Consider the following 19,044-nt stretch of genomic DNA (forward strand, 5'->3'; position numbering starts at 1 on the left):
CTAGTACCTATTATTATTCTATAATGTTAAATTAAAAACAAGGCAATCATTTTACCCTAATACTATAGCCATATAAGTCTGGAAAGGTCTCTCCAGTACAATTCACACACTTTCCTACAACCACTCTTCTATTGGTACTTCTTTTATTTAAAGGTGAAAAATAGCCAAATCTCTTATCAGCAAAGTGTGTAGATTATTCAGTGTAACATTATTCCAGCAAACGCTCATTGCTGTTGAGGTATTTTTTATTTAAATGTCATTGTTCCATTTTCTCAGCGCTGCATATCTCAAAAGCTTGACAAATAAAACCAAACATACCTGCATGGCCAGATGCCACCAGGAGAAGGTGTGAAAAGATGTTTTGTTGTGACATACATGAAAGAAGCCTTAATGAATAGCACACAAAAGGAAAACACTCATTTATTTCTTAATTTTAGATGTTTGCTGGTTTCACCAACAAGGATTATGTGATGGGGAAAAACACAACCTCTCTGCAGACGTAACACAAAGCAATGTTTCCACCGATTCCTCCATTTATTGGCATTACTCTTAAGTTCTTTTTGTACGACAGTTGTAGCATATTAAAGTAAACACAGCTTTCCTCAGGCATCAGGCCTTATTCACATACTCTTCATACACTGCTTAAGCAATATGGCTGACTACCGCTCCCCTGAGATCATCCAATAAAACACAAGATGGCTTTAGATCAAGCTAAGTAGTTATTCTTAGTTTGCATGTGCGATCATAAGTAAGGAACAGTTGTCACGCTCAGACTGCTCCCATTTTACTTCAACATTGAATGTAGCTTCAAAACAACCGTACAACACTGATAAATATTGCAAATAATGTCCACTCAGTTTGGTGTGCGTCTGCACTATTTGCTAAGTGCACTTTCACTTCCGTTCCATTTCTCAGTAAAAAGTAAGAAACACTGATTTCAACTTACAGGCAAACTGCAGACTGGCTCTCCTGCTGAGGATGGCTCCCACAGTGTTGAACGCCATACACTGGTACATCCCTACATCCTGGTAGCGGTCCAGACTGCTTATAATGAGGTTGCCCCCAGACAGACGCCGCCGGCGATCCAGGCCCAGATTTATGAGAGTCCCATTCAATGACCATCTGTGAGGGCAAAGACACCATCAGTCCCTGGCAAAATGCAGCGTCCATTTCTTTCTACCAACCAAGGTGGTCTGACAGGAGGTGAGCGGAGAACACAACTCACTGCAGTAACTCAACTTGAAGTAAGAATATACTGTGTGTTTGTGCTGGTGTATTCAGGATTTCACAGGACTGCATCTCGAAGCGCCAACAGCAGGAAGTTTACCATTAACTCTTTCCTGCTGAGCTTCAACTTTCCTGACAAACAAATAAAGTTTATACCCGAGTATTTTTGTTGCTTTCACTTCTTGTTATCTAACATTTTATAAACTGCAAGTTATTAGAAACTTCCTACCTTAAAATCAATTTTTGTTTAAAAATGGTTTCCCCTTGTTATTTATTTTATTTTTTTCGGTGGGGAATATAATCCAGAATTCTGCAATGCTCATATATGCTTTTCAAGTTATTGTAAGTGTGTTTTGTCTCTTCTACAGCTCATGTCCTGTTCCAAAGAAAAGATGCCATCCTAGATATTATCATGTATTCAACTAGGCTATATAAAAATATCTTCTCAGTCAAACTTTATTATCATAATGTGATATTATTCCACCTTTGACTTCTTATTAGAAAATATTACCACTTTGCAAGAAGTAACAATGGGCTGATGCAACAAATGATACATTTTATCCTCCTGTTTCATCTTCCCACACCTACCAGGCGTGGGAATTATAAGACAAAAAAAAAAAAAACTTTTTTGCTGAAGGCTCAGATTAAGAATCAGATAAATACAGCACCTGAAAGAACTCTTCAAACAAGTTCTGTTTTTAGCAAGAAGAGACTCATTTTTCCTGGCACTGCAACACTCCGTCTCTTTTATGTGCCATTGAAAAACGGAGCATTGATGGGTTCAAGGACACTTTTCAAGTAGGTTCCATAATTTTTCTCAAAGCATAGAAAATAAACTTTTTTTCATTCAGAGACCATTTTTATTCTTCTGTGTGCTCATGAGTAAATGAAAGACATGGAGGCCATATTGAGCAACTTTGCAAAAGCTTTCAAGATCAGCCTCTAAAAGAAAATCTGTTTTTCCAATCCAGGCACCAAATCCCTGCTGTCATATTCTAGACATTTTTTCTTGATACTAGTGTTCTCATATGTATTAAGGTGAACCTTTGCGACATGCTGGCATGTGTCCACTTGCATGAATTCAGCTTTTTATCCCCACGTCACAATCCTTCACCTCTTTTTGACCTACTCTCAAGAGCCTCTGCTGTTCAGTGATGCCCTCAACATTGTGCGGGTGATTGAACTCCAACTCCAAAGCTGAATTTCTCTGCTTGAGTCTCATCTTGTGAAGACATGTTGTCCAACCTGACCACAGAGAATCTTGAGTATTTCAGATGATTCTTCAGTGGAGAGCCACACGTTTCAACAAGCAGGTCAAGTAAAGGTTGGCCAAGTCACCCTGTGTTTTGATTTAAGAGAAAAATCCCACTGCATCACTTTTATAACCGGCAGTGAAGGAGAGATGTTTCTGTTTAAGACATGGCTTCCTTTCCTGGCTTTTTTTATGCTGCTATACAATGACCGTCTCATCTCTTTGTGAGTGACTGGCAGGGGAAAGAAGAAGAGGGGGGGAAAAAAAGAGGAGGAGGGAGCAGTGTGAGCCCATTTACACTTCAAGAGAGGAGCTAGAGAGGTGCTGAGGGCATGCAGAGCCAAGCACAGCCCGCTTGACAAGACACCACCTTAAACATGCTCATCTCACCTTTAATCAGTACATGGAAATACCTGGTCTCAGGCGGGGAACGTGAAAAGCCTGAAATAATGAGCGTACGTTTTCTACACCGCTTTCTTTCAGCTCGTCTGTGCCACACTAATTCCACTGTTGAACTCAAAATACTCGTGTAATCAATGCTAGCTGATGCCGACTGCTGACTGGCAACCTGCATGGTTTCGCAGTATTCTTTAAGACAGAAGAAACATTAAGATACATGTGCAGAGTTGGGCACACATCTGTTAATCTGTTAAGCGTTAATTTTGTCTGTTCATCTTTGTAATTCTTTTTTTTTTTTTTCTAAGATTTATTTTTGGGCTTTTTGTGTCTTTAATGTAGAGATAGGACAGTGGATAGAGATGGAAACCAGGGAGAGAGAGTAAAGGAATGACATGCGGGAAAGGAGCCACAAGTCGGATTTGAACGAGGGCCGCCTGCTTGGAGGACTATAGCCTCCAAACATGGGGCGCGCACTAACCACTGCGCCACCAGCGCCCCTAATTCATTTTGAACGTAGACGTTAATTTGAGAAAATGATTATTGGATCACTAAATTTCCGTTAAAGTTGGTTTCCATTAACGTCATTTTCGTTATTTGTATTCACTTTCACCATTTTGAGTCAGTTTACAGGACCTCACTTGTTCCAGACTCTCCGTAGAGACTAGACCGCTGACCCTGTTGTTATCCTCTTTATTAACTGACACATCGGTTAATGTGTAATGCAGCCACAGAGGGGAGAGAAAGTCCCGTTTCTACTCAGGCTCTTATTGGTTAAAGTAGCCAAGGAACAGTGAACGGAAGATGCTGATTAGTCAAATGAGATGTCACTCAAAAGTTCAGAGTTCACGAGTAAGTAGAAAATAGATGAACAGTGGCAGATATTTCAAACAAATCTGTGGATCTTTATGGATGTGAAGTGTTTGGAATAAATCTTTCACTGGATATGATTGTTTGAGGAGCCCTGTATATGCAGCAGGGATGTTTTTGTTGGATTATTATGACCAGAAGAGAACAGTAGACAGATGGTAAGAAAAATGAATCAGAAAGACTTGCTTGTTTGTCAGTGGTCTGACAGATGTGTAGATTGTGGCTGCTATGATGCTTGGATCTTGAAAGGATTTACATTAGTATCCTTTTCTAGGTAGTGACCCATCTTTGACTTCACAAAACTTTGGCGACCCCAGACATCCAAAACACACACAGCCTTTTGCTCAAATTAATTTGTTTTTAAATATGTATTAGTTTTTGTACTGTGTTGCAAGTGAACATCCATTTTAGACCTCACAAAGGCTTTTTCATGTCATTTTCTTGAGGAAGAAAGGCAGGGATAACACTTCTCCACAATGGATGACATACAGACACAGACTCTTCAAGTTTCTTGTTTTGGCATTGGATATGACACACAGTAGGCTGTGTTCTATATATAATTCATATATGAAATATATTTTAATTTACAATATTTTTTATTCTTCAATAAATACAAATTTCAGGCGACCCCATTTGAATTCCAGGCGATTCCAGGTGGGGTCGGGACGCCTGGAGCTTGGAAAAGCCTTGATTATATGGTTGAAGTCACAAGAAGTGCTTTCTAGTGACGTTGCGTGAGTGATATACACAGAACAGCAGTTGTTTAATTAACAGTGATATTCTGAAAACACACATACAAGTCAGGGGAGAGTTTACTAAGTCATAAAGGCCTTTTAAGAACTCAAATCTATTGACATAGCAAAAAGTTGATGTTGTTTTTGATGATACCATTAGCGTTCATTTTAACTTCAGTTAAATATTAACGGAATCAACAGATGAATTGATATAGAAGTATAGGTCTTTATAAAAGGATTAACGGTTAACAGAGTTACATTTTTAATTAACTGTGCCCGTCTCTGTACATGTGTTGGACCGAGGTAATATCTGGTAAGACTAGACGCAGGTTAGTTTTCTATTCAATCCTGGAATGAAAAAAAAAGCCATGTGATGTGAGTGTTTGTTTGCATTATAATTGAATTCAGAGGACATCAAAAAGAGAACAAGCACCTCCTCGTTCTATATTCCTTGTAACTCCTTATTTATATAATAAGGTGTAATTGTCTAAAATAGGGTTTATAAAACGGGAAGCTTCAATGCTAGCTAAAAAAAATGGTTTAATGTCCCCAGGCCCTAAAAGTAATGTCTTGCACTGATGATTGCCCTTTACATTAAAGATGGCTAAATGACATCTCAGAAAATGCTTACAGGGGATAATAGTAAGGTACGTTTAGGGAGATATGCTGAATATGGGCCCTTTGGAAAAGAAAGTAAAACAAACCGAAAACGGAATAAATTGCAATAACTGCTAATTACTACATAAAATCATGATGCTTTAATGATCCATTTTCAGACACATCTTTCATGCATCTCTCTTTTCAATGTGCTCTTACCTGTACTGAGGTGGGGGTATTCCCTTAGCATCACAAGTCAAAGTAGCTTCCTCTTCTATAGAGTCGACAGGAATAAACAAGTCACCTGGCTCCATCCTCCATCTTGGACCATGATACGATCCACTGTCCAGGCAATCTGTCAGAGAAAAACAGTAACAGCCTGAGTGTAGAAACGGAGGGAAAAAAGTGCCATTTTTTGATAGAGAGTCTGGCCTCCATAATTCCACATTCTTCTGGAGGAAATGGGATATTTAGGTCTAATGGGGAGGGCTCTTTCAAAAATGGGAGGTGGGACATTACTAAGCATGAGGAGGGACTCAATATGTTTCATATTATGTGGAGGTGATGAGAAGTGCTGATCCTTTTGCAAGAATAAAGTGGAGAAAATGGACAGCTGAGAATGTACAACTATGCCAGAAAGCCGATCCTGGCAGAGTGAGAGTTCAAATTTCAGCAGTTACCAACAGGAGCATTTTTAGAAAACACAAGAATTCTTAATGAATAATTGATAAACTGTTGCTTGTTATATGTTTAAGTTTACATTTTTGGCAAAATTTTGAGTCCCAATGATATGAAAAATGGGTGATCCCATAGTCAAATATTCAATGATTCGCTAAGCAGAACCACAGGCGAGTGCCAGTCTCACAGTTGAGCACAAGTATCATCTTCATAGATTTGCATGTTTTCTCCAAATAATTCATGGCTCATAGCCTATCTTGGTATTAATATCACCTTATTCCCCCTTATTGAATGCAGTTCTGAAAACCACTTAAATCTCCTTAGTGTGTGCATGAAGAAGTATTGATAGAAGCACACTATCCATGTTTTGAGAATTTCATTGGCTCCAAGAAATGTCAGTCAGCCGCACTGTCGTGTGAAATTGGCCGTCAAAACAGTGGGAAGGCACCTCTTTTCAACGAAGCCTCTCATTGGCTGTTATGAGATGTCAACAGACAGACAAACAGCAGAGGTAAATTTGGTAAGTGAATAGATGTTGTTTCTTTGTCGGTGGTCTGACAGATTCATAGATTGTGGCTGCTGTTGCGGTTGTCAGTGTCAAGTCCTATCATAGAATAAATTGTTTTTCCATGTCGAGAAGACAAATAGTTAAACAATGTGGTTAAACTCAAATGAGAGTATGCATTAATGAGCGAAAAAAAAAAACTGCAAAACATTTCAAGGATAAGTCGATGAAAGGCAAATGTCCAATCATGTTCGGTTATGTTAAGTCGGGGAAAGGCCTAGCTAAATGTTCATTAATCTGCCATTATCTGCCATATATATTTCAGTAAAGCGTTATCTGAGTTTTTTTTTTTTTCATACCTCGAAATAAGCAAATCTTCAGTTAAAACTTTTCAAATATCTGATGACTCATCCTGCACTCAGGGCCGTTTACTCGTTTTTCGACCAATTAAAAAGCTTTCTCGAAGCTAGAAATCCAATTCAAATCCATCCAAACATTATGTCCCACCTTCTTCTTTCTTGTGATACATTACATCCCGCATCAGTTGGAAATATGTCACGCCACGGCAGTGAGGTACTGTCCAAGTTCTGTTTCACGGTGACTTCAAAGGTGTTATCCTTGCTCTAAGTTCTTTGTTAGCGTAATTCCCAGTACATTTTCTTAATGTAAAAGAAGTAACAGTCTTTGCTCTGCATTTGTGTTGATTTTCTACTAATTGACCAGAACAACTGTGTCCACAACAAGAAAACAAAAGCCAATGTTTCTCCATCAGGCTACAATGACAGAGCAGTGAAGAGGAAGATTGAGAGTATTGTTTCTGTGATGCGAATGGAAGTCAATACTGAGGAGTGTTTCTTTAAACCAGAGCCATCCTATCATCGCTGACACTGACAGGATTTTCTTCTCTTCAGCCATCATCCCCGCAACTGTAAATGTCCAAATGCGAAAGAATCATTACTCATATAAAAAAAAAGGTGGTTTACCTGCCAGACAGTCGATGATTGATAACAGTAGAAGCTGTTTCCATGGCAACGTCATCTTTGGCAGCCAAGGGCAAATGAGAGTTTCATCCAATAAGCTTTAAAATGGCACTGGTGTTCTCCGAGAGAGGGGGTCTTGACCTGTTGGAGAGAGACTTTTGTTGTCAAACACCTAACTCAGCACACTCAAAACACTGCTTTTTCCAGCTTTCGACATTAAGCCTTTTAATCATTTAACAGGAAGTCATACAAATAGTAGTGGAAGTATGATTACAACTAAGTGAAATGGGGAGTCTAGTTCCTTCCGTCCATTATCACAAATCTAATCAGAGGATCCAGACAGTGTCACTTTGTGCCCTATTGTTTGGCCAACTTGCACCCGGAGATGTCTGAGGGTGATACCAGAGGCATATGGGAGGCAGCCCATGCCAATCTATTAAGGGAGCAACTAACGCCTAAGCTCATCCTTCACTTGGACGGATTCACTCTGGCTGCCTGAAGAAGACTTGGACCTGGGAATTGGGTGCCATCCAATCAATTAGATTCACCCACAGCAGCATGTGTCTCCCCACATGCTGGGGTGAATCAAGACAGCCTGATGAGGCAGCCATTTCACCCAGGTCCATAATCAAGGGCAAGTGTCTGTCTGCTCCTAGCATGTGTTGCAAATTGCGATGCACCCACTTCGTGCAGGAGGATACCGAGCGAGTAATGATGAAATTATGAAATGTCAAACATACACACAACAGAGAACCAGCAATAACACAACAGTCAAGCACACAAACACAAACACGCGCACGCACACACACACACACACACACACACACACACACACACACACACACACACACACACACACACACACACACACACACACACACACACACACACACACACACACTGACACATGTACAAGTGTTTAGAGTGTATGCAGAATTGTGTGGATCAGTGTGAACCTGCATGCATAAAATAAGCAGATCTGCAAACAGCCAAACCCCCTCAAAACACAGATTTCTTCAAGAGGTGTTTAAGATATAGTAAGGGCAGACACAGATAATAACACCAATCTGCTAAATGTCACACAACCCACACACACCTACACACCAAAACTCACTTTCACACCGTGTACAACACATATAATACCCTGCCTCCCCACACACACACACACACACACACACACACACACACACACACACACACACACACACACACACACACACACACACACACACACACACACACACACACACACACACACACACACTTTCCATTTAGAAGACATAAGCCACGACGAGCAGCTCATTTGTGGCCTAATCCCTGGGCGAGCCAGGTTCAGAGCGCTACTTATTGAGGGTCTAATTGTTTGTCAGCTGCCTGGATGTCAAATCACACATGTGGGGTCTCTGCCAGGAATTTTCTTTTCTGCCTTTCATGTTTGCTAGGTCCTTTTTTCTTTTCCCAAAGTCGACAAAATTGGATTGGTATGCTTCCTCTCTGGAAGAGTCCTGCATGCCATACCTCAGTGATAGGGCCCAAGTGATGCAAACTGCTGGCACCTCAGGACTGAGGATTGGTGTTTTGGAAGGTACAGAGGGTATTACACTACTGTCGACTTTGCATGTTATGGTTTGCATTTGTAATGGTTTTCTTTTTGTGTGTGTCAGGGATGGGAATTTGTAACAGCTGATGCAATGTGGCACTTTTTTGTGGGCACATTTAATAAATTATTTAAAAATGAAAAATAGTGAATTACACAAATGTGTCAGTGGTATTACAGAGAGCAGATCACTCAGTTATTCACACGTATGCACACACACTTGCACACAAGCACGTAGGTATCCACCCACATGCACAGACACACACATCACACACGTTCCCATGGATAATGGTGCTTACCACGACGGTGATAAAAGATGGTGAGGAAGCTTTACAGGGTGAATCATTCTCAATCAAAGAGGGTCCCTGCCTGTAACAACCCACCACTAGCTTCACTGACAACCCCCCAAAAAATAAATATATATATAACAATCATGGTATCTTCCACCTCCATCACACCCTGCCTGCATCCAAGTAACACGCTGGTTGAACAAATAGCCCAGCTGGCAGAGTGGGAGTGTACTTACTTTGAAGGCCTGAGCTGCATTCATCACAGATATTCCAGCTGACATCGTGGCATAGCAGTATGCAATTACTTGGTGAATGTTGCAGGATAGAAAAGGTGTGTGTGTGTGTGTATATGTGTGTGTGTGCACCTTATACACCAACTGTATCTCAGTGGCCATGAAGCCATTATTGACACTAGACTTCCCAAGGATTGTGGAAAGTATTTTTTTTACAGTTTGATACCTTTGATATAGGGTCCTTAGGAACACTTGAATATATTTATATTTGTTTTAATCTGCAAGTGCAATCTCCACCCAAGGCTGATTTGGCCCTGTAAAACGTGTTGGTGTGTGCATGTAGCAACACATTTTAGAGGGTGAGGTGAAGTGAATCCAGGTTGCGGTGTTGTGCATCACACCAGGTAGGAACCGCAGGAGCTTTTAGAGGCTATAACACCACCATGTGAGTAATGTAACAGCGGGTCTGCAGCAGTTTGACAAATAAAGAGCTACATAACAAGCCTTCATTAAAAAAAAAATATATATATATATATCAAGTGTGCCTGTGTCTGAGTGCATACCCCTCCAGAATGAGACTACTCGGTGTGTAGGAATTGGCTGCAGTTGGGAGGGCACGTCACGTTGCTCCAGCCTTACACAAAAAAAATGATCAAATTCATTGTACTTAGAACTGCCAATTCGGAATAGTAGCAAGACAGGCCGACATGTGAGGGTGGTACAAGTGAAAAATATATGTATTTTTTATTTTTTTTTAAACACTGCGTATAAAATGTAGATTTCTGTATTTGTGCACGCGCTCAATCGCTGAATATTTGTCTCATCATTATTTGATTGTCTTACCTCTTATCTTGAGATATCTTGCGACCAGCAGCTACCAAATTCAGCCCTCGCGGAAAAAGCGACAGATTGATCCTCCATGGAAACCTTGTTAGGAAAATTTCGGTCACAATCGCAAGGTCGTTCATACAGGTGAAAAAAAATGAGCCGGTCAAGTGAGAGATAACGGGGAGCGCAGGAGGCATAAACACACGCGTCTCATATCGCTGCTCTTCCCTTTACTCCACTCCCCACCAAAAAAAAAACAAAAAAACACACACACACATACACATACACACACACATACACACACACACATACACACACACACAACACCCACGTTGTTTGCTGCGCTGAATCACATTTGAAACCCACCCCAGTTAAAGAGGCTCGACTATCGCCTATGTTTACGCTCTCTTATCCAACGCGCGCGAGGCTCAAATTGGGGTTGAGAAGGAATCATGCAGAGATGATTTATTATGCGCATTAAGTCAGCTCCTCCTGCGAAGAAAAAACGAAGAAGAAGAAGAGGAGGAGGAGGAGGGCTGTACGACGGCTAGGAGGCGACGGAGAAACCAGAGCCAGCAGCAGCAGCAGCAGCAGCAGCAACAGCAGCGCTGAGATGGGAAGGTGCGGGAGGGAGGAAAGCGCACCTGGCGAGGAACCGCGCCCCCCTGCGGCAGACAGCAATGTTGCAACCAAACTGTGAGCCACAACAGCAGTGGAGATCCTACACCTGAGGGGCTCAAGGCAATAAAGGCACAACTGAGACCCCTAAGCCCTTTATTTATATATTTTTAAATGTATATTCTTGATCCACAACAATTGCCTTATCTTTTTGGAAAGAAGTAAAATTGTATTTTGAGCTTTTGCACTCGCCCATCTTACACATCTTATTGCACAGCAAATAAAAATCTTGCAACCTATCTCGAAAATAATCCATTTTTATTTTGAATGCACTAAATCACAAAAAGAAAGTTTACTGATCACACTTTTCATTGCATCCTCAATTCAAACTTTATTATCCCTCTTGGGGCAATTGGTTTGGAGCAGGGAAAGGGAATAGAACAAAGTAGAGATGAAAGCTCTGCTCGCCCATCTTGCACTGCAGTTACAACACAACTAGTTTAAACTAATTATCAGTCTGCAGGTTCTCATCCAAACTGGCTCTCCTCATCTTTACTTGAGAGGTTCTGTCTTCTTCAGAGTCTGAAGAGTCATCATCATCCCTTTTCCTCTTCGTAGGATGATCGACCAGAGTCACGGTTGGACAGGCTACCTCTGTGCTGCTGAAAAATTCTAATAAAAAGAAAGTTTTTATTGTACATCAAGCAGAATCTCAAAAATCTGATCCCATGTGTAAAAAATATTTACATATGGATGACAAAATCTGGGAATTGGTCAGTTATTTTTTGTCATTACTAAACACTGTAACATTTGAAAGAACAGAACAATCAGACATGAAATGACCGACCATAAGGTGAGCCACAGAGTGTGTTTGTGTTGCCATATATAGGTGAACTTACTGTTGACACTGTCCATCAGCTCTTGGTTGAGATTGACACTCCTCGTTTTCTTTGCCGGGGAGATGCAATCTGAGGTCAAGCATTCATCAGCTTCATCCCTCTTTCTTTTCTGCGGCATCACCTCTGGTGGGCTTTCTCGCTCACTTGTCTCAGCTAGCACGGGGTCCAGGCATTTCTTTGTCCTTTTCAAAGCAGGGGAGTCTGTGCTTCTTTGGAAATATCGTCTGAATCTGATGCATTTTAAATAGAAAGAATGATCATTTGTGGACATGTTCTACTTGCCAACACTTACATGAAATTATTTATGTGTTTAGGGCTTGTGGTTAGCAAGGAGCCTACTTTTTGACTGGGGTGGCCAAACTGGGGCATTGACATTGACATAACATAACATGTCCTAATATCATTTATTTATCATTTCTGTCTCCATCTATCATACTACATATTGGCATTATGCTTTTACAGATCTGATATTTTTGTGCATTTTTAACTTAAAAATTAGGGCTCATGTAGGTCCATAGTCACAGTTTGATCAAATAAAATGTTCCAAAATGAAGCTACTAACAACAGGCACTGCCAGCTTGTTGCAAAAAAGTCAACTACTTTATCTAATATAGATGACATAATCATTAAGTATTTCATACACTCACCTGTTGCCGGACTCTGAACAATTACTATCCCTTTCTCTCTTTTTTGATGGGCTATTTCCTTTGCTTGTGATGCTGCTCTGTGGCTCCCTGCTGTCACCCCACCCAGCATAGTGACCCTCATCAGAAAAACATAGGTAGTCCGAGCTGGCAGGGATGCCAGGGCTGTCGGAGTTTTTCTCAATCTCCTGATCCACACCCTCCCCTTCACCATAGCTCACATCCTGACAATTTTGCATCAGCTCCATGCTGTACTTCACACTGAAACATAACAAATCCCCCAGTCAAACATCAACAAACACAATTTTTGTATAAATGAGAAAAAATTAACACAGACACTAAATCTACACGTACTGGGAGCTGTTGCTGAATTGGCTAAGGTGGCTCATAGTTATAAAAGAATGCTGAAGAATTTCACTTGGTGTTATCCTTTCTGCAGCGTCTATCTTTAGAGTCTTTGTCAGCAAGTCAACAAAGCTTGCCCGGTCTCTCTCATCAGCTCTTGAATCTTCTCCTGAGAGATCTGGAGACACCTTGTACTGGATTAAAAAAAAAAAAAAAAAAAAAATCAGAAAGATAATTAAAGGTTTAGCTTTTGATTTTACATTTTGTCAAAAGTCTTAATGTTTGGGGTATAAAAACATGTTTTCCAAAAGAGTCATACTACCTCCAACAGATCACTCAGGTTGTTTATTGGGCCAGTGAAAGGAAATCTGTTTGCCTCATACACTGACTGTAGAGAGAAAATATTCCTTTTTGAGTGAATTCCAAATGCACAAAAACACAAAATATGTTGACAGATATAAACACAACTTTGTGCTGGGAATATGTAAATCAAAATGTTACCTTAAATCTCCAGGTTTGGTATCCTTCTTCAGTGAATCTTGCAGAGAAAAACTCTTTTGTGTATGCTCCACTGTTCAGCATGTGATCTGAAGGCTTTCCAATTGTGTCTATGATAAGTCTCATCTGTGGACACAACACATCCTGGGTTGTAGTAGTTATATAGTCCCTTTTCTTAGGGCAAAATGTGTAACATTTCACTTCTAGTTCAAAAATAAAGTTTTTATCTTAAAAAAAGCGTGAAGGTGACACTTTTTTTTAAGAAGGAAAAGGCTAAGTGATAATGCAGTCATATGGCTTATCTTTTGTTACCGTCACCCAATGTGGGGATTTTACAAAGTACAAAAAACACATTCTAGTTGAAATCGATTTCTTTTGTGTGTATGTTTTAAGTGGAACATTGTTACCAAGTAACACTGACCATATCATATTCATCGTCCCCAGGGAACAATGGGATGCCCATTAACAGTTCAGCAGCAATGCAGCCCAAAGACCAAACATCAATCGCCTGGTTGAAAGGAGCTCCCAGCAGGACCTCTGGAGATCTGAGACAAGTGAGGGAAACAGAAAAAAACATTGAACTATTGTTTACTGTGTATACTTATTTTTGCCTGTTCTTATATAAGTTTTTAGCCTGACTGAAAACTTGAGAAGCCAGTTTGCAGAGTTTTTATTGATTTGACATCAGACGAAGCTGTCCCACAAACAGATAAGTCACTTACCTGTACAACAGAGTCTGAACTTCTGCACCTGTCCATTGAGCAGGATTGTCACATGCCAGGCCGAAGTCAATGACCTTGACTCTTAGGGGCTTCCGTACATGGTCAACCATCATTATGTTTTCAGGCTTGAGATCTGCGTGCACAATCCCTGCCCTCTTCAAAAACGCCAACGCTGTAGCAAGCTGAAGTCACAAATAAAAGTTCAAATCATTCAAAGAAAAAAATTATAAATAAAGGCACATGTAAAAAGATGGATGTTCTTGCAAAAAAAAGAGAATAAAACTTTATAATTCACAACTTAAACAAACATTTAAAAAAAATAATAATTGTAAGAAGTACAGCAGAATAGGAAAGGCAAGGCAAGTTTATTCATAAAGCATCATTCACACATCAATTCAAAGAGCTTTACAGAGTTAGAAAAACATTTATGCCAATTAGAGCGTAACAAGAAATATGACATGTATAGAAAATAAGCCTTTAGAATACAAAATATACTGGAAAAATATATTAATAAAAGACTAAAATGATCTTAAGTGATTAGAAATGTAAGCAAAAATAACAACAAATACATTAAAAATATCCTTAATTCGTTTTTTCTCTTGTGTGCTTTAGTGTGTTTCACTTGTTGTGGTTTTCTTTGATGTGATGAGCGATTAAAGGTAAGTAATCGCCTATATGCATCTACCAGTGTTATAGTGCTCTGAAATTAGTGACTACAAAGTATGAAATCATCATCCAAGCTTTTTTCCTGAAATAGTTTTGAGTTAAGTAAAAGTAGTAGTAATAATAATAATAACTTTATTTATATAGCACCTTTTAAAAACACAGGTTTACAAAGTGCTTTGACAAACAGCAAGAACAAAGCAAACTAAACCAAACACAGAAGAACATTAACAACAGTAAGAATATAACAAATGCAAAATACTAAGAATAATTAAATACAATTCAACAGAAAAGAACCCAAAGTGCACGATACACAACCAGACATACAGTATATAAGCCGACCATCACAAGAACCATCATACGAACCCAGGCAACACAAGAGGCTTAAAAGTGCAAATTAAGCCTCAACTTGAAAGAACATAAAATAGATGTGAACTGCCTCTATACTCTTAAGTGATATCCATGTTTCTAATGTTACTATTTATATTACTCTGCAGGATTTACATAGTGTAAGTGCACCCTTAAGCACTTCCCTTAACCCCCAAAATGTCAATTCTCAATTTTCCTTCTAGATAAACAAACCTGTTGGATGATAGGGCGGATATTGACCAAATGTAAAGACTGAAAGGGACTCTTTTGCAAGTATTCCCAGAGACTTATATCAAGTTTTTCAAAATCCAGACAAAAACGTCCATGGAAAGTGAAGGACTCATTCCATCTGACAATGTTGAAATCGTCAGAGCTGAGGGCTTTCATTTTTTGAAGAGTCACCATCTGTTAAATATATAATATGTTAGAGAGAGATTTGGGGTGAATTCAATGTGAAATAAAACAAATTGAGGATTCATAGAATTTGAGTTGCACCTCATCTTTTGCACTGGCGATGCAGTTGCCCCTCTTGATGATTTTTAAAGCCACAGTTTCACCAGTGCCTAGTTTAATGCATTGGGCGACTTCTCCATAGGAGCCACTCCCAAGGAGAGCCTGCACCTCATAGATTGAGGAGGCGGAGGAGAGCTGTACTCCTGCAACTACCTTGAAGAAGCTGTTACCAGCCATGGTGCTGTATTATATCTGTGAATGATTTCTCACACCTGAGACGAGAGCAGAAAAGAAATAATTTAGACATCCAGTCATATCTCACATCTCAGGGCCTAATGGTATTGATATTTAAAGAACTACAATACATTTGATCTAAACATTGACCTGAAGCTGAAAATAAAAAAAAAATGACTTACTCTTAGCTCTACTTCTTAAAAGAGTTAATATTTAATGTAAACAAGATTAAAAAAGGAACCAAACTCTCCCCTCGACCCTTAATTTCCTGTCTGCTAAGTCATATTGTCTGCTCTCCAAAAACTACAATGAAGAATAAAAAAAAATGAGAATCTTAAAAATAGAGGAAAATAAAAGTGCCAATGACTCAAATAAAAACTGTCTGGCCCTTATATTAATGGACAAATTGGATTTTTTTTCCTGATTGGGCTTATTAACATTTAAGTCCTGCTCATCAATAGCACCTCAAAGATGACTGTATTATATGTGTAAACCACTGTATTATACTATATGTGTAAAAACACAATATTTAATTGTTAGCAGGCTTGAAATACTAATGGAAACTTTAATGTTCATGAATAAGCTTGAAAATAAACTAATGAGAGATAAGTTACAACCTATTTCTGGAAGTATCTGCAAAACATATTAATATTTTGTATCTGTATCATACAGTATAATTCCTACAAACAAGTGTAATAAATAGAGAGAGATAATGTGGTTTTATATCTACATTTCAACTATATTTTCATGAAAACTTTTTTTTTGTGTGTGTGTGAACAGATGGGTTTGGAGAATGTATCCAACTTACCAGAAGTTCAAAGCAACAGCGATGTCGATATTTCGGTCAAGTTTTCACTTTCGTTAAATAACTTTCTTTCTTTTTTTCAAGACTAAATGCTTTCAGATTGTTTTTGAGGTTATCAAGCCAGCAAACAGAGTTGAAATGACAAAAAGGATGAGGCTAAAGTCTTAAGAAAACTCTGTCCACTGTGACAGATGAGTGCTCCATCATTCTGATGTCACAATAGAATAGAATGGAACCTTAAACACATCATTCTGTTGTTTAGGTTTAAATTTCAGTTTTTTTTTTTTTAATTCATCAGTCTCTCAAAGTTCTTCTAGTCTGAAATATGGATGTATTGTATTTATATACACATAAAAAACAAAGCGTCTGCTAAGTAAATTGTGTAAATACATGTTATTTCTCCAAATAAAAAGGGAAGTTTGAATATGAAGATTACATTAAGTATTTTATCACCCAAATCAAACCACCCCCTATCTCCATTGGGGTCAAGGGTCAACACATACTGCAGAAATTGATTATTTCACAAAATAATACAATACAAAAACATATTTCTAGTAAATATCTGTATGCTCATATCTCACAAGTGGAATGGGAACACAAACACACTTTAAAAATCCTCACGGTGCCTGGAACACTTAAGCAGTGCCCAAAGAGTATTCAATAACAAAGCGATAAACTTGTTTCTCCCACTGGGACCGATAGTTAGGGTGATTGACAGTGTGATAGACGAGTCAGCTTGCCTGTAAGTTTCACTTAAAGAGTGGCGCATGACGCTGGCATTTTGCTGGCAATAATGAATCAATTATAAACAAAAGGACTGCAATGCTTTTGTCACTAAAAAACTGATGCAAATGAGATGAAAAGAAACCGTCTGAAAGCACATTCAAGGGATTAAAGGGAGAGTCAGTAGCTTTTTCCTCCAAAAATAACATTTAGACTTATAAAAAGTTATGCCACTCAATCATCACATATGTGTAGTGGTGACTGTGTCTGCAGAGAGCCTGTCCTCTGACTGGATTTTGATACTTTGGTTAGTTTAGGTTGACTCTGGATGTTTCTGGGAGCTGGTGTGTTTCCCAGAGCCAATGACAGGTGAGTTTAGGAGTCGCAAACAGTTCAGTGATTGGATGCAATTTCAAACAGGTGAATATGACGGAAGTGGACGTAGCGGCAAAGAAGAGAAAATCTAATAATAGTGAGGTGAAACGCCAAGTGGATAAAGCTTGTTCCAAAATGAGAGTGAAAATCGTGTTGGCTTTCACTCGCTGACTCGAGTTGGCCTGCTATCTGTTGGACAGACAGATGCCAAACAACAATGTTAGCTTGTGCTAGCGTGTGGTAGCTTGCAATGAAGGTACAAGCAGTAGGCTAAACGTACACGTAGTAGGATGTAGTGTCCTGCAGTGAGTGTGCACTTCTGGGAGCGATGAGCCCAGAAGGAGGGCTGCAGTTCAAAAGTTGAGTTTACAAGCTGCAACGTAAAAAATGCTACTGACTCCTCCTTTAAGAATACTCAAAATTGCGCATAGCGTCTCAGTATGGCAGTAATTACACTATTAAAATCTGCCGTTTCTGAGCTGTTGTTTCCCCTTTATAGGCAAATGAGCCACATTGCAAATAATGTCCAATTCAAAAACACCAGCACCAAAGGCCCTATGCAGTTTGTAATAAAATACATTACATTATCTTCAGAGACTGGGTTGTAGCAGTACTTATATCTAGAAGTGTTATCAAAATCTTGAAAAAAAATTACAAAAACTGATACAGTATCATAGGAAAATAGTGTTGAATTTCATGCAACCCTACAAATGTATCCTTGGCTTGAACATATTTATTCATAGACACGGAATATTAAAGCTACAATAAGCAATATTTGACCACTAGGGGCTATTTTCCAGACAAAAGTTACTGCCGTAGAGTTGTATTAGGCATCCAGGGTTCCTTAATTAGACCAAGAAGTCCTGTTAATTTGGCAGGGTTCCCTTGGCATGGATGAATTGAACCATCAGCAGGAAATTTGACAAAGCTATTGTACATGGAAACAATAGAAATCAATAGGTCTCAGAAAGGAAATTTCAATTAAGTCAGACTAGGTGGAGGCTGGATGAGCTTTACAGGAATCAGATATGACGGTATAAGCAGTTTAAATCAGTTTAATCTTGGATTTAAACTAATTGTTAATTATTTCTGTAGCAATGGTGGTGTGATACATTGTGAGTTGCAATGGTGAAGAGTGTGAATTTGAAGAGGCTGGGGCAGAGGAGAAAAAAGGTGACATCTCTTTCTGCCATGCATGATGCACCAATCAGGATTCAGCATTATTGAACCAAATCAAATGGCAATGGTTAGAAGCGTCAGCAGAGCTGAATTTATCATGGGTAAACCGATACTGTCTTACTTTCCCTAACTTTGTTTTGACTAATTTGGTAGTTCATATTAATTAAAAACATTAAAAGCTAAATAAACACACTTAATGAATTAACCTTTGAACCCACTAAAGCTAAATCTCACTGGGTGCCTGTCCACATTTTTAAATATTATTGCATTTTTAAATATTATTGCAAAATAGTGTTTTTCTTTAGAAAGACAGAAAAAATAAACTCTATG

The 19,044-nt window shown here is 39.0% G+C and overlaps 2 protein-coding genes across 3 annotated transcripts in view; both read right to left on the reverse strand.

Annotated features, from left to right (window-relative positions):
* The window catches only part of cntn3a.2 (contactin 3a, tandem duplicate 2), a 43,347-nt gene extending 32,559 nt beyond the window's left edge, over window positions 1–10,788 (reverse strand). Inside the window, exons 1-4 of one of the 2 annotated variants that reach the window (XM_065961480.1) lie at window positions 10,203–10,788; window positions 7,243–7,380; window positions 5,296–5,431; window positions 947–1,122 (exon numbers count right to left, since the gene is read on the reverse strand). In XM_065961480.1, coding sequence (XP_065817552.1) covers window positions 947–1,122; window positions 5,296–5,431; window positions 7,243–7,297 — 367 coding nt within the window. In that variant the 5' untranslated portion in view covers window positions 7,298–7,380; window positions 10,203–10,788. Of the gene's footprint in view, window positions 1–946; window positions 1,123–5,295; window positions 5,432–7,242; window positions 9,994–10,202 lie in introns of both variants that reach the window. The other variant, XM_065961479.1, reaches the window with a different exon arrangement.
* A 335-nt stretch (window positions 10,789–11,123) lies between these two features.
* Window positions 11,124–12,872, reverse strand: LOC136181183 (uncharacterized). Its single transcript, XM_065961763.1, has 3 exons — window positions 12,352–12,872; window positions 11,705–11,934; window positions 11,124–11,477 (listed from the first exon to the last, which is right to left on the reverse strand). Exons 1-3 carry the CDS (start codon window positions 12,594–12,596, stop codon window positions 11,311–11,313), a joined length of 642 nt encoding a protein of 213 aa, XP_065817835.1. The 5' UTR covers window positions 12,597–12,872; the 3' UTR covers window positions 11,124–11,310.
* Between the last annotated feature and the right edge of the window lie 6,172 nt (window positions 12,873–19,044).

The sequence above is a fragment of the Labrus bergylta genome, chromosome 12 (assembly GCF_963930695.1).
Source record: "Labrus bergylta chromosome 12, fLabBer1.1, whole genome shotgun sequence".
Taxonomy (NCBI): Eukaryota; Metazoa; Chordata; class Actinopteri; order Labriformes; family Labridae; genus Labrus; species Labrus bergylta.

Coding starts and splice junctions, on each gene's coding strand:
- LOC136181183 (XM_065961763.1), bottom strand. CDS start 12,596: ATGGAGCTGATGCAAAATTGTCAGGATGTGAGCTATGGTGAAGGGGAG. Junction 11,935..12,351: donor TGTTCAGAGTCCGGCAACAG/GTGAGTGTATGA, acceptor AAAATGCATCAG/ATTCAGACGATATTTCCAAA. Junction 11,478..11,704: donor GCTGATGGACAGTGTCAACA/GTAAGTTCACCT, acceptor TCTTTTTATTAG/AATTTTTCAGCAGCACAGAG.